The 26,624-nt window shown below is 41.4% G+C and overlaps 1 protein-coding gene across 1 annotated transcript in view; it reads right to left on the reverse strand.

The window, feature by feature from the left end:
• Nucleotides 1–15,644, reverse strand: part of trpc4a (transient receptor potential cation channel, subfamily C, member 4a) — a 44,040-nt gene extending 28,396 nt beyond the window's left edge. The window contains exons 1-2 of the mRNA XM_060909188.1: nucleotides 15,264–15,644; nucleotides 11,554–12,075 (exon numbers count right to left, since the gene is read on the reverse strand). Of these exons, the coding sequence (XP_060765171.1) occupies nucleotides 11,554–12,075; nucleotides 15,264–15,641 (900 nt within the window). The 5' untranslated portion in view covers nucleotides 15,642–15,644. The remainder of the gene's footprint in view (nucleotides 1–11,553; nucleotides 12,076–15,263) is intronic.
• Between the last annotated feature and the right edge of the window lie 10,980 nt (nucleotides 15,645–26,624).

The following is a 26,624-nucleotide window of genomic DNA, read 5'->3' on the forward strand; positions in this document are numbered from 1 at the left end:
CTGCTAGTGAGGTACACTGAATGTTATGCATACCCAAAAGAGAACCCTTCGTGGTTTGGGAGTTTTATCAGTCTGACAGGCTCGTTCGGCTGCCAAGTGCTTCAGCACGTTGAGAGGCAAAGGCCGAGGAATGCTTCTTTGTTTTACAGGCTTTGGAATATCGCTAGTTTCAGATGATGAACAGTGTCGATTGTTACCGGTATAATCTTTTATAATCTGCAGACCATGGAAATATCACTGGGTCACAGTTTAAGTACGTATTTTTCCCACCAGAGAAATGTAAGTGACAAACACTTGTCCATTTCAATTCAGTTTGAAGGTTTTTGTTGCGGATTAAACTTATTCATTTCTTTCTTCTCTTCTCCTTGACTGGCAGCTGATAAAAGCTCAAATTAGGTGTTCTCTTTGTTGCTGGAGACACAGTAAGGCACGCAGCAATTCACTTTAGGCATGGTTAAAACCGGTTACACAGAACAATGCAGTGTTTAACAAAGGTGAAAGTAAACAATGTGGTGGAGCTGACTAGGGATGTCCTGATCCGATCACGTGATCAGAAATCGGGCCCGATCACGTGGTTTCAGACTCGATCGGAATCGGGCATTACCTCCCGATCAGGGATCAGATATATATCTATATAATATATTCTCATTTTTAATACATCAATAGTGATGCATTGGCACAGAGTGAGACCAGACCTCTTGTCTCAACACAGCAACATCAACGCGTGCGGCATGACATCACTTTGTAGCAGAGACGCTATTGGTTATTGGCTGCCTGTTGCCGGCAAAGTTGAACACGGAAGCAGTTCGAAGCGGAAAGCAAAGCATGTCTGCGGTGTGGCAGTATTTCAAAGTTGATGACAACAACATTGCCATAGTAAACTGTGAAATATGTAAAGTTGGAATTTCAAGGGGTGGACAGGAAAGGGCAGCATTTAATACGACAAACCTGATACGGCACCTGAAAAACAAACACCCGACACAAGACAGCGAGTTTACACAGGCAACGCAGCCAAAGACAACTCAGCTCATGCTGCAGGAGAGTTTAAAAAGGAAAGAAAAAATGCCCCGTGAAAACGCAAAGGCACAGGAGACCATAGCCAAGATAGCACAGATGATTGCAATGAGTGACCTGCCATTCGCCTTTGTAGAGAACCCTGGGTTTCTTATGCTTATGAAGCATGTAGAACCTCGATTTGAAATGCCATCTCGTCACTATTTCACCAAGAAAGCTCTGCCAGCCCTTCATAAGAAGATTTCTGACACACTACGTGTCCTGTTATCAGATGTACCCCATGTTTCGTTCACCACAGACATCTGGACTTCATCCGTGGCTCCCATGTCTCTACTAAGCCTTACCACACAGTGGATTGATTCAAGTTTTATTTTGCGCCGTGCGACCCTGCATGCCCAGGAATTTCGCGGATCGCACACTGCAGAACGCATCCAGCAAGCGATGGAAAATATGCTAATCAACTGGGGAACTGACAAGCAATGGGTCCACATAATTTTGCGCGACAATGCGGCAAATATGAAGAAAGCTATGAGGGATATGGGGGTGCCGAGTCTGGGCTGCGTAGCCCACTCCTGTCAACTCTGTGTGCATGAGGGCCTGCTGTCTCAGCGCAGCGTGAACGAGACCCTGGCCAACGCAAGGAAGATAGTAGGCCATTTTAAACTCTCCCCGTTGGCCTACTCTCGACTAGAAGACATCCAGATGGAGCTTCATATGGATATTAAGCACCTACAGCAAGATGTACCGGTGAGATTCATCTCGTCATTCTTTAATATATTTTTATTTTATTATTTATTTCCCATACACTTGATTTAGTAAGCCACATACATTACGTGCTCTGCACCTAATTTGCACAAAAAATAAAGTGAACCATGTTGTTTTATGTGCAGACACGATGGAACAGCAGCCTCTACATGCTGCAGAGCCTACTGGAACAAAAACGCGCTCTTAGTGTGTTTGCAGCTGAGTGCACTCTACCAGCTACACTGTCAGCTCACCAGTGGGAGCTGATGAAGAAGATTGCTGATGTGCTATCCCCCTTTGAAGAGCTGACCAGGGATGTGAGCAGGGAAACTGCAACGGCAGCTGATGTGATCCCTGCCATAACAGGTAATTTGTATTTTAATTTATTAGTTTATCTCATCTCATTATCTCTAGCCGCTTTATCCTTCTACAGGGTCGCAGGCAAGCTGGAGCCTATCCCAGCTGACTATGGGCGAAAGGCGGGGTACACCCTGGACAAGTCGCCAGGTCATCACAGGGCTGACACATAGACACAGACAACCATTCACACTCACATTCACACCTACGGTCAATTTAGAGTCACCAGTTAACCTAACCTGCATGTCTTTGGACTGTGGGGGAAACCGGAGCACCCGGAGAAAACCCACACGGACACGGGGAGAACATGCAAACTCCGCACAGAAAGGCCCTCGCTGGCCATGGGGCTCGAACCCAGGACCTTCTTGCTGTGAGGCGACAGCGCTAACCACTACACCACCGTGCCACCCTTATTAGTTTATACTGTAACATTTATTGATGTTTGAAAAAAAATGATCTCATGCATTCATTAAGTCAATCATTCACTCATTAGTCCTCAGACGTGTTCTGTCTCGGGAGGATGATGATGATAACCAGGGAATAAAAACAATGAAGAGGACTCTCCTGGAGGCAGTGGAGAAGCGCTTTGCTGATGTTGAAACTGAGCCACTCTACTACATCGCCACTCTTCTAGATCCCAGATACAAAGATGGGCAAGTATAGTAAAATTAAAATGCACCTCTAAATGTTTATATAAAGTCAAGTCATCCCCAGACACCAGTACTAAGCCAATTTATTTTTTAAATTTCTTTTTAATTTAGTTTTGAGAAATTTAGTTCTAAGGTTAGATTTTTTCATTTTTATATTGTTTATTAATTGAGTACATGTGTAGGAAGTTGCCTAACTGAAGAGCTGTGCTTTGTGGTGTCTCAGTCTTGTCTCATTATTTTGAATTGTTAATCTGTTTCTAGCTTTTTCACAAAGTCAGCCAACCTGTTGCTTGCAAAGGAACATCTTATCCAGGAGGTGACAAAGGCAGAGGAGAGGAGGACTGCCAGTGCAGTGGCAGAGGAAAATGAGGCCACAGCAGAGCCAGTGAGCAAGGCACCACATCATGAAGCATGTAGCAGCCTGGACATCGCCTTTGAGGAAATCTTACGAGAGAGGCAGTCACAGGGACGGTCCGTGAGTACCACATCAGCAGAAACTCAAGTGCAGACCTACCTCTCAGAAAAAAAACACCCTTAAGAAAAGTGACCCACTTCAATATTGGAAAGAACATGCCATTCAGTTTCCATCTATGGCTGCTGTTGCAACCCAGTATCTCAGTGCCCCCTGCAGCTCTGTGGACAGTGAGAGACTTTTTAGTGCTGTTGCAAACGTGTTGGATGACAAAAGAAACAGGCTCAAACCTGAAAGGGTAGAAATGCTTGTTTTCATCAAGAAAAATGTTCATTTCCTTAATTGAAATTACTGTTTACCACTGTGAGATGCGTTCTTAAAAGCAAATTACCGGCACTGTGGCACTTTTATTTTTGTATTTGTTTACATTCCTGACAGGTATTTTAAGGTTATGTTTTTAATTTGTTATTTATTGTTCAAACTACCTCACGTAAGTGCTCTGTTTGCTAACGGAGTTGTTGGATGTTAAAATAAGGTGTTAAATAAAAAATGAGGAACATCCTGGATCCGTTTCTTTCCTCGTCTTTATTTTTTATGGATTATAAGAAGTATCGGATCAGGACTCGGTATCGGCAGATACTCGAAATCAAATGATCGGTATCGGATCGGAGGGCAAAAAAACCTGATCGGGACATCCCTAGAGCTGACCCTGGGTATCGCCCATAATGCATTACGATAAACAAGTGATGACTTAGTTATGCTTGGGGGCTATTGGCCTGTCAATTGCTAACCTCTTACAAGGCTGTCTGCATTTGTCAAAAGCACACTTAAAGGAGATACGCAGAACCTTTATTTTTAAATACATTTCTGAGTGGATAGTATCTCCATCCTTGACTCTTGTATGCTGCATAATTGGAATAAAAAATATATATTTTTGAGAGTTAAAATCGACCGCAAAGTTGGCATTCGAGCTGCCCTGCTGAGCCAACCAGCCCTGGGTGGGTGACATCACAGCGGGAACCGGTGCTATAGACCAAAGCCAGTCTTGGCGGGCGAGAGTGGTTGCAGTGGCCTCTTTGTTTAGATTTACTGGAGATTCTTCGGATTCCTTAGATAGTAGTACATGTGACTGTGATAGTCCTGAAATTGGAGTGTATGTACATGCTACTGCTACAGTGGTGCTTGAAAGTTTGTGAACCCTTTAGAATTTTCTATATTTCTGCATAAATATGACTTAAAACATCATCAGATTTTCACACAAGTCCTAAAAGTAGATAAAGAGAACCCAGTTAAACAAATGAGACAAAAATATTATACTTGGTAATTTATTTATCGAAGAAAATGATCCAGTATTATATATATGTGAATGGCAAAAGTATGTGACCCTCTAGGATTAGCAGTTAATTTGAAGGTGAAATTAGAGTCAGGTGTTTTCAATCAATGGGATGACGATCAGGTGTGAGTGGGCACCCTGTTTTATTTAAAGAACAGGGATCTATCAAAGTCTGATCTTCACAACACATGTTTGTGGAAGTGTATCATGGCACAAACAAAGGAGATTTCTGAGGACCTCAGAAAAAGTGTTGTTGATGCTCATCAGGCTGGAGAAGGTTACAAAACCATCTCTAAAGAGTTTGGACTCCACCAATCCACAGTCAGACAGATTGTGTACAAATGGAGGAAATTCAAGACCATTGTTACCCTCCCCAGGAGTGGGCGACCAACAAAGATCACTCTAAGAGCAAGGCGTATAATAGTCGGCGAGGTCACAAAGGACCGCAGGGTAACTTCTAAGCAACTGAAGGCCTCTCTCACATTGGCTAATGTTAATGTTCATGAGTCCACCATCAGGAGAACACTGAACAACAATGGTGTGCATGGCAGGGTTGCAAGGAGAAAGCCACTGCTCTCCAAAAAGAACATTGCTGCTCATCTGCAGTTTGCTAAAGATCATGTGGACAAGCCAGAAGGCTATTGGAAAAATGCTTTGTGGGTGGATGAGTCCAAAATAGAACTTTTTGGTGTAAATGAGAAGTGTTATGTTTGGAGAAAGGAAAACACTGCATTCCAGCATAAGAACCTTATCCCATCTGTGAAACATGGCGGTGGTAGTATCATGGTTTGGGCCTGTTTTGCTGCATCTGGGCCAGGACGGCTTGCCATCATTGATGGAACAATGAATTCTGAATTATACCAGCGAATTCTAAAGGAAAATGTCAGGACATCTGTCCATGAACTGAATTTCAAGAAAAGGTGGGTCATGCAGCAAGACAACGACCCTAAGCACACAAGTTGTTCTACCAAAGAATGGTTAAAGAAGAATAAAGTTAATGTTTTGGAATGGCCAAGTCAAAGTCCTGACCTTAATCCAATCGAAATGTTGTGGAAGGGCCTGAAGCGAGCAGGTCATGTGAGGAAACCCACCAACATCCCAGAGTTGAAGCTGTTCTGTACGGAGGAACGGGCTAAAATTCCTCCATGCTGGTGTGCAGGACTGATCAACAGTTACCACAAACGTTTAGTTGCAGTTATTGCTGCACAAGGGGGTCACACCAGATACTGAAAGCAAAGGTTCACATACTTTTGCCACTCACAGATATGTAATATTGGATAATTTTCCTCAATAAATAAATGACCAAGTATAATATTTTTGTCTCATTTGTTTAACTGGGTTCTCTTTATCTACTTTTAGGACTTGTGTGAAAATCTGATGATGTTTTAGGTCATATTTATGCAGACATATAGAAAATTCTAAAGGGTTCATAAACTTTCAAGCACCACTGTATACACATAGAACCATATCAGCTCAAACCGTCAGAAAGTGAATCCGATAGTAACACGTCGGCCACGGAGACCCCCACCTTACAAAATAAAGCCAGAGAACAAAGCCATCTAGAGAATTGGATGGAATTTAACTGACGGTCTCATGTGACTCTCATTAAAACAGGATAGGTGTTATAACTTGTGCAACATACATGTAAAAGGCTAATTAAATAATCAGATGAACTGAGACAATCACATTCTGAAGCAAATTAAATAATCTTACACCAGTAACTTAAATACACAATACAACTTACATGTATTAATCTAAATGCAGGTAAACAACGAGTGTTATTGTTGTTGTGATGTAACCAAATGAGAGTTGCATCTTACCTGTCTGTGTTCTTGCTTCTTGAAGGCCGAGCTTGTGGCTTATTGTTTTGAAACAATCTGACTTTCAGTTCTTCGTTCATTCACTTCTTCCACATAAAGGCAAGATATTGCTGCTGAGGCAAGCATATCCAGCAGGGGGAAAAAAAAGCATATCCAGCGGCGAAATCTGACGACTGATCCACTCATTCTCCATTTTCTCCATACTGAGTACTCCGCCATTACTGTTCGCCTCACACTCCGGGAGAACTGGTGCAACTGAACTTACTTTCCTTTTCTTGTAGTTTTCTTTTCCTTTAATTGTTGGTACTGCACCCTCTTTCAATACAGGCTTATAGCCAACGCTCCTCAACAGATCAGAGGTTTCGTATGAGTCCTCAGTAAAATGTGCAGAGCAGAGGAGAGACCACTTCATAGGCACCCAATCCCTGAATTTCTCGCAAAACACATCCAAATCTTTGCAGTTTGAACATTCTTGGGCCATGAATGCAACATAAATTCACCTTCTGTCATATTGCTGCACCCGCCAGCAACATATCTATGTGGCATGGCAATAAATTAGCTCAAAATGGAGGATCGAAGTTGCAGTTAGCTCTGTGTTTTAGTATAGCAAAAATGGTGATTAGACTGATAGCCTGCCTGTTGTGACATCACAGACGTCAAGGTCATTCACTCAGACCGTTACCTATATAAATCACTTTGATCGTAATAATTACTATCGATTTATTGTTAACACTTAAAATTATTCCTATGCCATTCTTGAGGTCTCAAGGCATTTATAAACAAAAAGTGAGGCCATGGTTCTGTGTATCTCCTTTATTCTACCACAAGCTTGCTATGTCTGTCACAGCTTTCCAGACAAACAATCATTCACACCTATGGGCAATTTACAGTAGCCAGTTAATGGAGAAAACATAAAACAGACATGGAGAAAGCATACAAACTCCACACAGAAAGGGCCCCATCAGCCACTGGGCTTGAACCTAGAACCTTCTTGCTGTGAGGCAACAGCAGTAACCACTGCACCACCATGCTGCCCTGGTAAGCATTTCATTGCCGCATTTTATTTAATTTTATTTATTCATTTTTGGGGGGGACTTCCTGTGTAGTCTTAATGCAATCACTGTGACACACACACACACATACACACACAGAGGGAGAAGGTCCACACTTAAATGGTGTCAGTGAAGAAGATAATCTCCAGCTTAACTTCTCTCAGGTGAGCCTTCAGCTGCCAATTTTTGCTTACTGATGGCTGCCTGAACAAGTAAATACTTGTGTTTATCTAAAGGGGTGTGGGGTGTGTGAGTAGGGCTCTCCAGTAATCGTTGTTCTCACAGTAACAGAGATTGTGTTGATCTTGGGACAGCTTTGTAGTTCTGCAGCATCTGATATTAGCACATCTCAGCATGCCTGACTGCTTTGATCGGGCTCTAAGTTAGTATGAATCTTATAAGCCTCAGTGAAATTACTGTTTATGATGAGTATTTTTTACAATTCCTTTTAATTAAGGTAATGAAACATGAATAGATTGCTAAGGGTGAAAGCAGCATTGTCATATTTATAGATATATATTCAGTGTCAGGTATAATTTATTCACTGAAGATTCTCAGTAGCTCTAAGTCTTACACTGGGTTTTGCAATTACGCTCAATCCCAAGGCTGCAGTGTGTGTCTTGTGCAGAAGGGGGCAATATAGATCCATGTAAAATAACTATTGACTTGTGTTTTACAAACAGATCAGGATACAATGATGCCTAAGAAGAAGAAGCCTTTATTTGTCACACATACACCCAAGCACAAACTTAAGTACACAGTGAAATTCCTCCTTTGCACTTAACCCATCTGAAGCAGTGAACACACACATGCGCGCGCACACACACACACACACACACACACACACACACACACACACACATACCCAGAACAGTGGGCAGCTATGCTACAGCACCCGGGGAGCAGTTGGGGGTTAGGTTGCCTTGCTCAAGGACACTTCAGCCCAACCTCAGGCCATGGCCGCCCCTTGTTAACCTAACCGCACGTCTTTGAACTGTGGGGGAAACCGGAGCACCCAGAGGAAACCTGCACAGACGCAGGGAGAACATGCAAACTCCACACAGAAAGGCCCTTGATTGCCACTGGGCTCAAACCCAGAACCTTCTTGCTGTGAGGTGACAGTGCTAACCACTACACCACCATACTGCACCACCATCCATCCATTATCTGTAGCCGCTTATCCTGTTCTACAGGGTCGCAGGCAAGCTGGAGCCTATCCCAGCTGACTATGGGCGAGAGGCGGGGTACACCCTGGGCAAGTCGCTGGGTTATTACAGGGCCAACACAGAGACAAACAACCATTCACACTCACATTCACACCAACGGCCAATTTAGAGCCACCAATTAACCTAACCTGCATGTCTTTAGACTGTGGGGCGAAACCGAAGCACCCAGAGGAAACCCACACAGTCACAGGGAGAACATGCAAACTCCACACAGAAAGGCCCCCGATGGGCGCTGGGCTCGAACCCAGAACCTTCTTGCTGTGAGGCGACAGTGCTAACCACTACACCACCATGCTGCCCCAGTAGTTGTATTATTCTAAATGTCATCTAACAGGACTGAGATTTATGATTTGAAAAAAGGGTGTAAGAAATATCAAGCAAAATAATTTAGCAGGAGCTTAAGCTTGAAACTCAACTTACTCTGGCTGGCAATTCAGTCAAAAATGTATACAGCCAAGGCAAAACAACCTTGGACTCAGCTGAGTAGCTAAGGCCTCCTTTTCTGTCCACTACTCAGCAATCAATGTATGTCTTATTGATCCTGTTCATCCCCTTTGATTTTACAGCAATTTGGCCACTCGGGGATGTGTTTTCCAGTGATTTTGATAAGCTAAGGGTATTCTTAGGCATGACATGAAGCAGAGTGCCTAAAACCCCTTTACCTGTGATGAAATCACTGTAATGCACATCATTCAGTGGCCAAATGGCTATAAAATCATGACATGTAGCCCTGTCAATCACCAGCAGCCAGCAATTTCGCTGCCTATAAACGCTCCATTGCCAGCAGTGTTTAAAAAAAATTCCTTGTATTTTTATGTGATATGCTTTGCTTGTTTTTATTCACTGAGAAAAGCAATCTTTTTTAGATGGAAAGGATCACGTTTGTACTTTGACATTGACCATTGTTTACTAGTATCTGTGTCAGTACTGTGTATGTGTTATACAGCTAAGTTAGATTTACATTTCATAAAAGTTGATTAGCGTATTTTGTTGCCAGTAAAAAAAATCACATAGTTTGATTGATTGAGATTTCTATTGTCATTAATGAAGTACAAAGTTAATAGACAAGGAAAAAGTGACAATAGGATAGCACCAGGAAGTTATAAACTTATTCACTGGTGGTCCCATAACCAAGGTGTTGTTATGCGGGTATCTATCAGGCAAGCTGGAGCTTATCCCAGCTGACTATGGGCGAGAAGCGGAATACACCCTGGACAAGTGGCCAGATCATCGCAGGGCTGACACATCAAGACAAGCAACCATTCACACTCACATTCACACCTACGGTCAATTTAGAGCCACCAATTAGCCTAACCTGCATGTCTTTGGACTGTGGGGGAAACCGGAGCACCCGGAGGAAACCCACACAGACACGGAGAGAACATGCAAACTATACACAGAAAGGCCCCCATCGGCCACTGGGTTTGAACCCAGAGCCTTCTTGCTATGAAGCAATAGTGCTAACCACTACACCACCTGCACCGCTATTAGCATATAACAAATCGCACATGAAAAATTGACCATTTCTTTACTATTTTCTCCAGATTCAGGATGAATATTAGAACGATAATAGGCAAACAAGCAATGCTTCACAATATAATATATGGACCCGCAAGTATAATTAACAGTTATTCCATGAAATCGAGTCGTACATGAGCTGATAGCCGACGAAACATGTAGCGCCTAATAGCTGGTGTGTGTGTAGATTAGATAATTAGATTAGAGATGTACTGGATGCAGGTAATAAATTCCTCTATACCCAGATTATTAGTTGTTTGTATCAAAGTGATTCATATTTCTGGGGAAATTATATTTTAAAATTTTAGATCAATTTTACAATTTTATAATTTTAATCAAAATTTAACTATCTAAAATGAATAGACCACTTTGCTGTATTTGTTACTACTGAGTAGCGATAGTGGTTGTAACATTGAAAGATCTGGAACATTACGGACATATTTTAATCTCGCTGAAATATATTTTAGACTGATCGAAATAAAGTTCTTCTTCTTTACTAAATATTTCAGTTTCACAAGAGCTCTTTATTTCCTTTGTTGTTGTTCTTCTAAGCTTGAAGCAGGTCTTTTTAGGTTGCCATTTTCCTACCGAAGCCAAATTCACCCCTGCAGAATTTTGAAGATAGTCTAGAGAGTAAGTCTTCACAACAATAATTGAATATTCAATAATTTACGACATATAAGTTGACCCATGATTGACCTGTAAAACTTGAAAATAGGTCAAATTGGCATGAAATCATCAGAGAGACTTTACTTTTCATTAATTTTTTATTAATTTTATACTTTTCACATATTACCCACCTACTGTAAATCATGAGATTAAGAAGAACATTTCTAGATTAGTCAGAATTCACTAGTTTACATCCATATTTTAAAAACTTTTCAGGGGAGGACCCTCGGACCGCGTGCCTTTATTTGTATCGCGGTGATGGCATGCTTTGGGTCTGTCTACTACTCTTTTCTAAATGCCCCTTACTCCAAAAATTACTGGCAGGGCTGGAGATGGATAAGGTTGTAAGAGATTTATTGCTGAGTTGTGGACAGAACAGGAGCTAGTGAACGAGTCTCAGCCAATCTTTATTTTATTTAATACCAGTAGACAAGAAAATACATGCAGAAAACCCTTTCAAAATGGCTGTAAAATATACACATGAGGTGTCTGCAAATTGGTAATGAAGAGAATGTGGAGGGACTAAAACTGTTTTTGTTTTAAAAAAATCCCTGTTTCTTGTTACTGTCAGGTAAAATGAATTAATCTGAACAAAATCTCTGCAGATTAAAAAAAAAAAAAGATTTTCATGTCAATTTCTATGTCCGTGTTAGGTTTTCGATAAGATATAATATACTAGATATACTATAGGATATATACTATATCCTGTACTTTTAGCAAATATTTTTAGCAAAATAAATCCTGCCGGGTTATCTCACCTCCTTCTGATTGTACTTGATGGCCAATTTAAGCCTGGCAAGATCATTGTTGTTGCCCTCATCCTCCAGTGGATTGATGTCATCTCTGTAATTGAGGATGAGCTCCAGCTCTCGGGAGCTGCGTGTCTGGTCCAGCAGGTCTTTTGCAAATTGTTTGCACTGGTGCGACAACTCCTCATACTCAGCCTTGAACTCATTCTCCACCTTACTGAGCTCCTGCAGCTCCCAGCTGAGGTGGAAAGCTGTGAGGAATGGGTCCTCACTGGACAGGGCAATCAGTGATGGGCTTGACAGTGCACGGTATATGTTGAGACGGGAACGTGAGTGGCGTAGGCTATCCACATCTGAGCCAGATACACACTCCACACAGTTGCAGCGCACCTCGTGTGGCTGCGGCACGGAAACGCCCTTTTGCACTAGATGTTTGATGATCTCATAATTGTTGGTGTGAGCAGCCAAAATAATGGGCGTTATATCAGGGGTGAAGTCAGAAAACTGTTTGTCCAGCAAAATCGGAGGCACCTGAGAGAAAAAATTAAAATAGTGTAGGTCATATTAACTCGTTTAAAGTTTTTTTTTTTAAATTGAAGAACAAATCTCAAAATGATATTTCCTACACTGAACTTAACTCTTGAGCTTGAATGTACATAAAAACAATGTTGAGTTATGCTTAATGTTCATAACTTAACGTTGTTAACAATGTTAACAATGTTCGTATTTTTAAGCGTAACTTAACATTGTTTTTATGTACTAGATAGTCATAATTATTAGCTTTTTAATTTATTTATAGCTCTAAACACTATTTGTATTTATTAGTAGTTTTACTTTATGAGGTCCTTTTTGAAAATCATTTATCATGAAAAAGTTTCCTCAATTATTATTATTATTATTATTATTATTATAAGGTGACCCATTAAAGTACAACCCCGGTTCCAAAAAAGTTGGGACAAAGTACAAATTGTAAATAAAAATGGAATGCAATGATGTGGAAGTTTCAAAATTCTATATTTTATTCAGAATAGAACATAGATGACATATCAAATGTTTAAACTGAGAAAATGTATCATTTAAAGAGAAAAATTAGGTGATTTTAAATTTCATGACAACAACACATCTCAAAAAAGTTGGGACAAGGCCATGTTTACCACTGTGAGACATCCCCTTTTCTCTTTACAACAGTCTGTAAACGTCTGGGGACTGAGGAGACAAGTTGCTCAAGTTTAGGGATAGGAATGTTAACCCATTATTATCTAATGTAGGATTCTAGTTGCTCAACTGTCTTAGGTCTTTTTTGTCGTATCTTCCGTTTTATGATGCACCAAATGTTTTCTATGGGTGAAAGATCTGGACTGCAGGCTGGCCAGTTCAGTACCCGGACCCTTCTTCTATGCAGCCATGATGCTGTAATTGATGCAGTATGTGGTTTGGCATTGTCATGTTGGAAAATGCAAGGTCTTCCCTGAAAGAGACGTCATCTGGATGGGAGCATATGTTGCTCTAGAACCTAGATATACTGTACCTTTCAGCATTGATGGTGTCTTTCCAGATGTGTAAGCTGCCCATGCCACATGCACTAATGCAACCCCATACCATCAGAGACGCAGGCTTCTGAACTGAGCGCTGATAACAACTTGGGTCGTCCTTCTCCTCTTTAGTCCGAATGACACAGCATCCCTGATTTCCATAAAGAACTTCAAATTGATTCGTCTGACCACAGAACAGTTTTCCACTTTGCCACAGTCCATTTTAAATGAGCCTTGGCCCAGAGAAGACGTCTGCGCTTCTGGATCATGTTTAGATACGGCTTCTTCTTTGAACTATAGAGTTTTAGCTGGCAATGGCGGATGGCACGGTGAATTGTGTTCACAGATAATGTTCTCTGGAAATATTCCTGAGCCCATTTTGTGATTTCCAATACAGAAGCATGCCTGTATGTGATGCAGTGCCGTCTAAGGGCCCGAAGATCACGGGCACCCAGTATGGTTTTCCGGCCTTGACCCTTATGCACAGAGATTCTTCCAGATTCTCTGAATCTTTTGATGATATTATGCACTGTAGATGATGATATGTTCAAACTCTTTAAAATTTTACACTGTCGAACTCCTTTCTGATATTGCTCTACTATTTGTCGGCGCAGAATTAGGGGGATTGGTGATCCTCTTCCCATCTTTACTTCTGAGAGCCGCTGCCACTCCAGGATGCTCTTTTTATACCCAGTCATGTTAATGACCTATTGCCAATTGACCTAATGAGTTGCAATTTGGTCCTCCAGCTGTTCCTTTTTTGTACCTTTAACTTTTCCAGCCTCTTATTGCCCCTGTCCCAACTTTTTTGAGATGTGTTGCTGTCATGAAATTTCAAATGAGCCAATATTTGGCATTAAATTTCAAAATGTCTCACTTTCGACATTTGATATGTTGTCTATGTTCTATTGTGAATACAATATCAGTTTTTGAGATTTGCAAATTATTGCAATCTGTTTTTCTTTACAATTTGTACTTTGTCCCAACTTTTTTGGAATCGGGGTTGTAAAAGTGTTAAATAAAACTGATCAATACAAATTTAAAAAAAAGTTGTATCAAGCCTGACAAAAAAAATTGTATCAAATAGTGAACATGAGGTTAATTATTTTAAGAGAGTATGAATTATCATATTTTTTGAAATAATAAGATATTGTTTTGGAAAAAAAACACTTTTGATTTAGTTTAATAAGAGCTATAATGCAACAAGTGCTTTACAATAATATCAAAAAAAATTATGAAATATTATCATGGATTATAACTGCATCTGCATACCAAACAGCAAACTTCAATATTAGGAAGTAAAGACACATCACATCATTGGTGAGAAACCCTGCTGTGTTTAATTGCCTGAGATTTGACATCCGGAGGTGCCAGAAATGCCTGTGTGAAGCCAGGGTGTCAGGCTGTTTGTCAGAGCTATTTCAGTATTTACTTAGAGAAGCCATCTTTAATCAGACAACAAGACAACCTACTAAATCTAGCAGTTTAGCATTCCTCAAATTTATTGCAGAGCTGGAGGATGCCACCGGCAAAATCGGTGGAATGGAAAATTTTCTTTCATGGTTAATCTGTATTTTAGTGTCACTGCACTCATGATTCAAGTTCTTTCTACAAACACATGGCAAATGTGTTGCTGATGAAATATATAATTCCATTCAGCTCAAAAGTCGTGGAGCAAACAATATGTTCACCTCCATCAACAGAAAGATAGATTTGCTACATTTACCCGCAGACAGCTTCTTAATATAAAAAATGTGTTCTGCATTGTAATCAATTTAGGCAACCTTTTGGTTCCAACTGCTTATTGAATAAGCTACTTCAGTAAAGGGCTAGCAGTGGCTAAAGTTTAGAACTATATTAGATTGAAGAAGAAGAATGTTTTTCTCCTGGATTTGTCTAGTCTCAAGATCCACAATTTTTGCGTAAAGATACAGCTGAGGCAAGTTAAAACAGGGTGTCTCTTAACACTCAAATTTACACCATACCCTTTCAGATTATGCAAGAAAATCTTTGTTTAGCAGGTAATGTGGAACACTGTGTACGTATGAGAAACAAAAAGAGACTCTTCAAGTGGAAAGAAGGAACAGAAAGTTCTCTGATAATGAGGCTGTCCTTCAAGAGATATCACACACGTTAACATATCTCCTTTAGAACAGACACCATTTTGTCAGGACCTGTAGCTCCTACCTGCATGCCCCCACTGGGCTTCTTGTGGTTCAGCAGTAGCTCCACGGCTCCCACCACCTCTTTGCGTATGGCATGGAGCAGCGCATCACCAACGTATACATTAAAACTGAGCAGGAGTTCGATGATCTCCAGGTTCTCATTCTCGATGGCAATAAGCAGGGCTGTGCGGCCAAGTGGGTCGATGCAGTTGATGTTTATTTTGAAGTAGATCTCAGCCTCCTCCAGGGCTTGCTTCACACTGGCGTAGTCACCCTTCTCTACAGCATTCAGGTAGGCTTTCTCAAGGGGAGACAGTTCTGACTCGGCCCGCACAATCCGCAGAGGGATGCGGTCTCGATATGAGGGGTTATCAGTACGGCGGTAATACAGCTGGGACATCGCTGCTAGGCCATGTTACAATGAGACTGCATAAAGAGAAGGGAGTTCATATGGAAAGTTTTTGAGAGATTCAGAAAAAAAAAAAGAGACAGGGCATATTAAACCTGACAAGCTGTACAATTACATGCAATTTGCACAGTCACTCTGCTCCATTTTGTCTAATTACGCCATCTATTTTACCCTGATTCTGCTTCTTTTGGCTGTGGAGTGTGCTGTGTGTACGGTGTGTTTATTGTATTGTGCTGCACTTATTATTCTACTAAAGCTGTAGTTTTGAACATGAACCATTACATTTGTTGCACTGGTTGCACTTTATGTTAACAATTTCATCCGAATGTCATGGAGTGTACACTAAAAACTGACTTGATTTGAGAAGCAAATGCAGGAACATAACTCAGTGGTTTGTGGGCATTGAGGGCTGGGAAAGTACATTAAAGACGAAACAGCTTTTACTGTTGTCATTAGCACTACACATGAACCCATTATGGTTCACTCTCAGGCTTAAATAACTTAGTCTAATCCTCAAAAGAAGCACTTTAAGTGCTTTCTGGTTTCATTGTTGTTGTTGTTGTTGTTGTATTAATGTGGAAACGCCTTTTCATGACATCTTCCTCAAAATGTTGAGCATCATTCACGGCAATACATTGCTTTGATTGCTATGCACAATAATACATACATGAGTTATTAAGTTATTAAAGGAGAACTGAAGTCATTTTTAAACGTGCTTTATTTCTTAACGTGTTATTCAATTACGTTTTCGGTTTTAGTAACCTTATATCATGACTCGTATTGGCAACTAATTGCAATTAAATATTATACTTATCGGCCTATTCAGTATTTAGCCATGTTGAATTTAGTTTGTTTGGTCCACAGCAGGCGTCGCTTATCCGCACGATCTTCATGAGACTTGTGCGAGACGTCGAACCGTGAAGTGTCAGTGCCAGGTGTCAGTGCCGCCATTTTGAAAACTGTTTTCCAAACGAAATACTGCACAAAAATCAGTTTAAATGACGATTACTGCTTACTTTTTGTTCACATAGTAGCCTAATTGTCCTTATTTTGTCTTTGTAGTCATATTTATTGTAACAACATACCGAAGCATACTATAGCCAATCTTGCTTTACTGTAGGTCTGACATCATTTGTAGCCCCTGTACTAATAAATACATATACATATAGGTATATGTATAACAAATACATAGACAAATTAAAGGAACAATTAACAGAAAGGTGTCATAAGGTTACCAAGAGCCACTAAAATAGCTTCAGTGTGCCTTGGCATTGATTCTACAAGTCTCTGAAACTGTACTGACAAGAAAATATTCTTTACAGTGGTATTTTGATGCTCATGGTGCAGAGTCTAACAGGTCAATCCAAAATCTCCCATACAGTAGGTGTTCATTTGGGTTAAAAATTGATAAATGCGAATTTAATATTACATCATATTCATCAGGGCGGCACGGTGGTGTAGTGGTTAGCGCTGTCGCCTCACAGCAAGAAGGTCCAGGTTCGATCCCTGTGGCCGGCGAGGGCCTTTCTGTGCGGAGTTTGCATGTTCTCCCTGTGTCCGCGTGGGTTTCCTCCGGGTGCTCCGGTTTCCCCCCACAGTCCAAAGACATGCAGGTTAGGTTAACTGGTGACTCTAAATTGACCGTAGGTGTGAATGTGAGTGTGAATGGTTGTCTGTGTCTATGTGTCAGCCCTGTGATGACCTGGCGACTTGTCCAGGGTGTACCCCGCCTTTCGCCCGTAGTCAGCTGGGATAGGCTCCAGCTTGCCTGCGACCCTGTAGAAGGATAAAGCGGCTAGAGGTGATGAGATGAGATGAGATCATATTCATCAAATCATTCACTGAGTTCTCATGCCCTGTGGTAAGGGACATCTTAGAAGAAAGCACTCTCAGAACAGAAATATTTCATTATCGGATAAAGGTGATCAGTCAGAATCAGGCTGGTAGTACTTGAGTCCAGGACTTGGACTCGAGTCCGACTTGTGCCCTAATTTTAAGGGCTCGTGACTTAACTCGGATTTGAGCACTGATGACTCAGACTTGGACTCGTGCATTAAGTGCATTAGGAGTCGTAAATTGAAGACAAGGAAATGGATTTTTTCTTTATTTTTTGCAACATGCCATAATAATTTGGCATGAGATATTTATATCTACATTAATTTTCATACTCCTTTTGTGCAAGAGTGTCACACCTGAGCACCTTGGCTTGTGCATCAGATAGACTCTTGGGCATGCTCCAGACAGCGCACACACCAAGTGGACTCTCTCGCAAGTGGACTTTTTTTTTCTCCGTGCTCTCACGGAAGGCGGTCACATTTCTCTGCCTCTCATTCCCTTATCTTCCCTGCTTCTGCTTCTCTGTCTCATCTGTCTATTGTCTATACTTTGGAGAGACTCTCCCCGCACTGCTCTCCAAACTAAAAATCATGGAATTGATAAACTGGTCTCTTCACGCAATTGACACAATTTTCTCGACGAGAAGCCTGGGCTCGGGGGAACTGGACTGCCCTGCCGGAACATTCACAGCTGGCTACAAGATGGACGCGTGGGAGAGGTGGCGGGTCGTGTGCCTGGCGGTTCTTTCTGTGAATGACATTGAAGACATCTACCTATTCGGAACCATGATTACAGGACTTTTGCTGATTGGATTAGGCATTGCCCTGGTGTATTGAGGAAATCAGAAAACGGTGACAGCTGTCCAAAGCCCCATAAAGCTGCCCGACATGATTGAAGCAGTGGGCAGAGCTGTTGACACTCAGACTGTGGCTATTCAGAAATTGAACCGCAACATGGATAACATCATGGAGAAGCTTTTGGCTTTGCAAAGGAAAATGGATCGATTCGGAGACCAGAATGGACAAACAGAGTCGTCGTGTAAAAGAATGCGTTTACTCGCCCCAAGACCAAACAATCCCAATCTTATCTGCTTTCGGCTCCCTCAGACAGCACTGGCCTTGGCCAAGGCCGTTGCTGGAACAACAACTCCCCCTGAAGATCACTGCAGTGAGACGCTCTTGCATTCCTTCCCCCACTTCCCACGGTCGCCGCTTTTACCCCCAGTGTGACAAGCTGGGGGAGCGCCGTCATGGCTGCAGACCGGACTGCTTGTTTGCGCTGGGTTACCTATACCTCTGCCCCTCCCCCCTTACCTCCTCCCATGATCGCCCCCCCCCCCGAGTCCCGAGTTTTCATGTTGTAAAGTGTACTGTGTTATTTTGTGCTTATGTGCTGAGGTGTTTTTTTTTAATGTTCCCACACTGTACTCCCCACAGGAGTATAGTGTGGGGGTTGCTTTTTTCTCCTCCCCTCCCCTCATGTTGCTCTGTATTTTTCATCCCTGTCTTCCTGTCCTGTCTACTCCCCCTGTGTCAATTGTATGCATGTGTATATGTATGGACAGGTTGATGGCCAATTTCGCTGGTACTTGTGACTAGTGACAATAAAGGGTTCATTCAGTCCTCATTCAAACCTGCACAGGATTAAGGCGCAATCAGCGCGTATATAAAATCTATGAAAACACACTTACTTTGCAAAGTATTGAGTTTTGCTGATACATTACCAAGCCTTTATTTCCTTGTTTGGTTTCCTGATCCCTGATTTCCTGTTTCTTGTCTTTTGATTCTGCCAAGTCTATGATAGCCTGCTTGACCTATTGCCTGTTTCACCGTTTTACAATTTTGCCTGCTGTTCTGGATTGTTTACTGTCTTCACTTGTATTAATAAACACACCTTCTACACTTACATCCATCTCCCAACCATCTCTGACAGAATACTTCGCACTCCCTGACAAAGAGAATGCACATTCATCTGTTCATACATCATGTTCAGGAACAAACTAAGGTTAATGGTGCTAAAACAGCCACCGTCAAATGGTGCGGTTGGAGTCTTGTTCTCGGACTCGACTCGGATCAATAACTGACTCGACTCAGACTTGACTCGGGTCAATAGTGGACTCGACTAGAATTTTTTTTTAATGAATTGGACTTGACTCAGACTTGAACACTGGGAACTTGAGACTGGACTCAGACTCAAGGTTTAGTGACTCGACTACAACACTGGTCAGAATAACTTTGTATTCATTCACAGTGACACATTTCTAAGGGGACAAATGAACACAAACTGTCAGCAAAATGCCCCCACTGTATAATAAAATCACTGTTTGTTTGTTTTTAAATGGTTACCCATTCATATAGGCACCTTTATTCATATATACAAACTATACACTATATGGCCAAAAGTGTAATGACACTTGACCATCACACCCATATGTGTTTTTTCTCCAAACTGTTGGCACAAAGTTGGCACTGTATGCTGTAGCATCAAGATTTCCCTTCAGTGGGGCCCAAACATGTTCCAGCGTGACCATGCCCCTGTGTACAAAGCAAGGTCAATTAAGACATGGTTTGCCAAGGCTGGTGTTGAAGAATTTGAGTGGTCTGCACAAAATACTGACCTCAACCCCACTGAGGACCTTTTGGATGAATTTGAATGCTATGTGCCTCGCCTCTTCACCTGACATCATTGCATCTCATCTCATTATCTCTAGCCGCTTTATCCTGTTCTACAGGGTCGCAGGCAAGCTGGAGCCTATCCCAGCTGACTACGGGCGAAAGGTGAGGTACACCCTGGACAAGTCGCCAGGTCATCACAGGGCTGACACAGACACAGACAACCATTCATACTCACACCTACGGTCAATTTAGAGTCACCAGTTAACCTAACCTGCATGTCTTTGGACTGTGGGGGAAACCGGAGCACCCAGAGGAAACCCACGCAGACACGGGGAGAACATGCAAACTCCACACAGAAAGGCCCTCGCCGGCCATGGGGCTTGAACCCGGACCTTCTTGCTGTGAGGCGACAGCGCTAACCACTACACCACCGTGCCGCCCACATCATTGTATAACTTCACTAATTGTCTTGTTGCTTGAATGGTCAAATCCCCACAGCCATGTCCTAAAATCTAGTGGAAAGCCTTCCTAGAAGAGTGGAATACAGCAAAAGGGGACTAATTGTGAAATGGTATATTCAAAAAGCACACAGGTGTGATTGATTAGATGTCCACATACTTTTGGCCATATAGTATAGGTTTAAAAAATTTTTTAATTATTTGTATTTTTAGTTTCATTAAAAGTTCTGAGTGCTTCTGGGTGCTAAATTTGAAATAACAAGATAAGACAAGCTGGGGTTTTTGTTGTGTCTCATGTTCTTTGATTTAAATGGACAGTATCTGATACATCATTGGTGAATGATTGCTGGAAGTCAGTTGATATTAATCAGTACAATGTATGCTGATTATGAACAAGACCATTGTCATTTCAATTTTCTCTGGCTCTTGTACTAACTCTATATAAGATTACTATCTCTGTGGTTGTCAGTCAAGATGACAAACAGTATGATATTCAAACTCTTGAGTGGGGTACATCATGTTGCTGTCACACTTATTATCTACACTTACTGGCTTTGCCGAACAAGCTGCAATTGATGGGAAAGGAATGAAACATATTCTACAGGGTGTTAAAAAAAATGTATATTTCACAATCTAATTACTTTACCAATTCTCGTTCAATTGACCTCAAATTTTAACAGCATGTGTGGAACCAGGTCAAAATCTTATCCATCCATCCATCCATCCATCCATCCATTGTCTGGAGCCGCTTTATCCTGTTCTACAGGGTCGTGGGCAAGCTGGAGCCTATCCCAGCTGACTATGGGCGAGAGGTGGGGTACACCCTGGACAAGTCGCCAGATCATCGCAGGGCTGAGACACAGAGACAAACAACCATTCACACTCACGGTCAATTTAGAGCCACCAATTAGCCTAACCTGCATGCCTTTGGACTGTGGGTGAAACCGGAGCACCTGGAGGAAACCCACGCAGACACGGGGAGAACATGCAAACTCGACACCCTCACCGGCCACTGGGCTCAAACCCAGGACCTTCTTACTGTGAGGCGACAGTGCTAACCACTACACCACCGTGCCACCGTCAAAATTTTATGTTTTTTGTTTTTATTTTTTTAGATATGGAAATGCCATTCACTGGAAAAGAAAAGGCATTTTGTGTTTTAATGTGCTGTGTCTCAGGCAGCGCGCATATTGAAAATTTGTGAAATCATTCATGGAATCCACATACCTTTGAATGTCTCATTCAAATTTTGAGGAATAAATCTGACTGTATGCTCAACATTAAGCCTGTTCAGTTTCATTTGCCTGGACTATGCAGTTTCTGGGATATTTACATCTCAAATAATATCAAATTTTTTGAAACACCCTGTATATTAATGAATGCACTGCACTATCATCGAGCACTTGTCATACTGCCCAGGACTTGTTGTGCACACATCAAATAATACGGCATGCCTCATTAGTTATCACTTAAGGAGTGAAGAAAATGATGCAAGAGGAAATGGGAAATAGATGAATGGTTAAGTGTGCAAAAACAAAACAAACCAATAAATAAACACATGCAAAACAAATATGGGCGGCACGGCAGTGTAGTGGTTAGCACTGTTGCCTCACAGCAAGAAGGTCCTGGGTTCGAGCCCCGTGGCCGGCGAGGGCCTTTCTGTGTGGAGTTTACATGTTCTCCCCGTGACTGTGTGGGTTTCCTCTGGGTGCTCCGGTTTCCCCTACAGTCCAAAGACATGCAGGTTAGGTTAATTGGTGGCTCTAAATTGACCGTAGGTGTGAGTGTGAATGGTTGTTTGTCTCTATGTGTCAGCCCTGTGATGACCTAGCGACTTGTCCAGGGTGTACCCCGCCTCTCACCCATAGTCAGCTGGGATAGGCTCCAGCTTGCCTGCGACCCTGTAGGACAGGATAAGCGGCTATAGATGATGGATGGAAAACAAATATGAATGAATGAATGATAAGTGGAGAAGTAAAGTTTCTATAAGGCTTTTTAAAGTCACACTATACTTAATTGTTTAAATAATTATAACTGTTAATGAAACAGTCCATGTGTGGCATTTGTTGATGTTGAGGCTCCCTGTCGAGACTAAAACTGACAACCTGCCTGTCACCAGATATTTGTTCGAGCTTGGCTACTTGAGCTAGTTGAGCTGATGTTCTCTCTGCATCTCCAGACTGCACATTAGGGTGCATCAGTTGCCCCCTAAAAATGAAAAGTTCCTCCGATCATGATGCATTTTTGTTTTTATGTTCCTTTTGGTAAGAAAACACACTGGGTGAAATATTTTGACAAAATTCAAAAGTTTAATGGTGGCACCAGGAGCTCAAAGTTAAGGAAAAAGCTGCTATTTTATGACAAAATTTCGATCACTTTTCATAAAACATGATGGTACCTTATAGAGTATACCAAATATCTTAGATACACATTTTTAGTACATATTCTAAATATATTATCAAGCACAGTTTGAGTTTTAGCTGTTCATTGAATCATTGTTCAACTACTTTTAAACAATACAAATGTATTATGAATCACATTAATGCTTCTCAATCCCTTGCAAAGGTTCTTAACATGATCTCTGGGTCACAAGAAATCAATAAATGGAGTCCAACATTGTGATTCAAACCTTACGCGAAAACATACACTACCGTTCAAAAGTTTGGGGTCACCCAGACAATTTTGTGTTTTCCATGAAAAGTCACACTTTTATTTACCACCATAAGTTGTAAAATGAATAGAAAATATAGTCAAGACATTTTTCTGGCCATTTTGAGCATTTAATCGACCCCACAAATGTGATGCTCCAGAAACTCAATCCATACATGCCAACCTTTGGTCAATCAAACCTGTATAACCAACCTCCAAAATCCGTATTTCCCTTATAAAATCCTTATAAGATGCAAATTAAAATAATTTACCTAAAATTTGAATGATAATTAACAATGATATATCCCAGCTACTTTTTATTCAATATTAATAACAATAAACCTTCAGAATGAATACAAAGCTCCAATGTTCGACAAAAACACAAAGTGTTATCAGCGTAGTTACGAAGGAAATACTTCGTTGTTTAGAGACAGGTTTCACCGAGCGGCTATTATGCACGAGACTTCATATTAGCCACAAAGTCAGGAAAGTCTGTTTGTAAAATTACGTTATAATGACCAAATACAATGAAAAGTATTTTCCAGTCTCACCTGTGAAAGGTAATCCCATGTGATCTCGTTTGGATGATAAACCTGTTGGTACAGTTAAACACAGCACATGAATGAGGGATCTTTATTCTCGGCTACTGTCTAGGCGCTATACCAGAGACGGTTGAAGAATCTCCACTTTGCCACATGCAATATGGCGGCGAGGATGATGTATGATTCTACGCAGAAGGCGGCGTCTATGTTTATATGTCTATGACTTCCTGGTTGGCGGGATTCTCGCAATGCGGTGTGCGCATGATCAAAAGTGGAACGAAGTCTCGCTACCACAAGATAACGCGCGATTTCATAAGACTCTTTACTGGCTGTCTGTGGTGTACAGTACGTTTGTAAATGTTATGCGCTCTTTTATCATCATGGGAATTGATTATAGCTCTAAATAAATATTGAAGTTTTTTTTAAAGAATCCGTATAACTTTATTTATATGCCCGTATACTACGTTTATTGAATCAAATCCCTATAAAATATGGACATTCCGTATAGGTTGACATGTATGTCAATCTGCTCAAAGGAAGGTCAGTTTTATAGCTTCTCTAAAGAGCTAAACTGTTTTCAGCTGTGCTAACATGATTGTACAAGGGTTTTCTAATCATCCATTAGCCTTCTGAGGCAATGAGCAAACACATTGTACCATTAGAACACTGGAGTGAGAGTTGCTGGAAATGGGCCTCTATACACCTATGGAGATATTGCACCAAAAACCAGACATTTGCAGCTAGAATAGTCATTTACCACATTAGCAATGTATAGAGTGTATTTCTGATTAGTTTAAAGTGATCTTCATTGAAAAGAACAGTGCTTTTCTTTCAAAAATAAGGACATTTCAAAGTGACCCCAAACTTTTGAACGGTAGTGTACATTTAGAATTGCTCAACCGGTACTTCCGCTAGTACTAACAAGCCATTCCGAATGTCTGAGCATGCGCAATTGTGATTTTCCTGCACACCGAGCGGGAAATAACAGCACATGTAGCATAACGATAGACAGGTTAAGATGTCGGCACCACCGAAGAAAAAACTCAAAACATCTAAAACTGGAGGTCGCTTTCTTCCCAAATGGACAGAAACATTCAATGGAATAATTATCGCTTCCAAAATGGGTGCTGTCAACTGCACAATTTGTTGTAGAGACGTGAAATAGGGTGACCAGATTTCAGTGCTTTTCTTTCAAAAATAAGGACATTTCAAAGTGACCCCAAACTTTTGAACGGTAGTGTAAAATAAGAGTTTTTTGGCAAAAAAAAAAAAAAATGAACCTCATGGTGCCACCATTAGACTTTTGAATATGGTCAAAAATTTTACAGGATGTCTTTATTGGTGAAAAGGAAAACCCAAACAAAAATGCATCAGATTTTATAAAAGTGAGGGCAACTGATGCACCCTACTGCACACACATGCCAAATACATGAAAACTGATTCCTAACATAGGAGAGCACACCAGCACATGACTTTACACCTTTGATGTATAGTCAACAGATAACATGCAAATGGAGCAAACTCTTCCAGGAGTTATCTCGCAGTTGATCTAGCTTACTGATCTGGAGGTTGATTAAAAATAAATAAATGTAGTTTAAACATAGATTTTGTCAAACCACGTGTGATTATTTGGGATGCATTTCAACCCTGTTTTTCTCTGGAGCAGACTGACGCCAGGTTTATCCAGGAGACTCGAGCTGGATGCGCTGCGCTGCGCTTTAGCCCACTGAAGACTTCGTGCTATTTCTTTCTTTACGGTTCCGTGGTTCTTGGGAAAATCGGAAAGCAAAAGAAATTCTTTATAATAGCAAGAATAATTTTTTTATTGATTAGTGACTAAACACCGCGATGTGGTGCTGCGCTTTTTCTTTTTTTCCTTAAAAAAAAGAAGAAAAGAAAGGGGGGGCATTAAGGCAGAAACTCACCTGGAGGTTTTTGGGTCGCTGCGAAAAATCCCGGTGCGTATGAACTCATCAGCAAAGACGCACAACAGGTGCGCATAAATGAGAGGCTGCGATCAGAAACCGTCTGGGGAGAAGGGGAAAAAAAACCGAAGAAATGTGGACAAAGCCAGCAGTCCTCAGGTCGGAGAAACGGAGCGCCGATGTGCACCGTCACACCATTTTCATCCAGTGATTACTATTACTGTGCGACACACAGTCCCACCATCCTCCCATCTCATCTCATCTCATCTCATCTCCGTCAGCAGTTCACAGCTCAATAGAGTCATGTAAGTAATCGCAGTTTGCACAAATGGGAAAAGAACGCACACGGTGTTCAAAAAGCTCAAAAATGTTGCTGAAAAGGTCCTCAGCATTGATAGGCTATCCAGTCTTAGTGGTGTGTGTGTGTGTGTGTGTGTGTGTGTAAACTTGAGTTTAGGTCCAGTTGATTGTTTCTATTTCTATACTCAGCTTGGGGTGAGTGAGACGCAGAGCTCTGCTAAGGCTGAGGATCTCTCTCTCTTTCTCTCTCTCTCTCATATCCAGGTATCTGTCTGTCTGTAAGTATATACCATCTATCAAAATAGCTGATGAGGGATTTAGTGCAGGGAATCCCATACCATCAGTTCATGACTGCAGTAAAAATTGTCTCCGGCATCTATCACTGCAGCGACGTGGCCGGTCTGACAGCTTCAGCCATCAAAGTCTCTAGGGAAGAATTACAGCAGGTTTCTACTGCATTATTATAGAGGTTTTCTCCTCTCAATCATTCACACACACTCACACCTAGTAGCCAGTTAACCTAACCGTATGTCTTTGGGGGAAACCCACACAGACACGGGGAGAACATACAAACTCCACACAGAAAGGCCCCCGTCAGCCACTAGACTCGAACCCAGAACCTTCTTGCTGTGAGGTGACGGTGCTAACC

Source organism: Neoarius graeffei, chromosome 25 (genome assembly GCF_027579695.1).
Source record: "Neoarius graeffei isolate fNeoGra1 chromosome 25, fNeoGra1.pri, whole genome shotgun sequence".
Classification (NCBI taxonomy): Eukaryota; Metazoa; Chordata; class Actinopteri; order Siluriformes; family Ariidae; genus Neoarius; species Neoarius graeffei.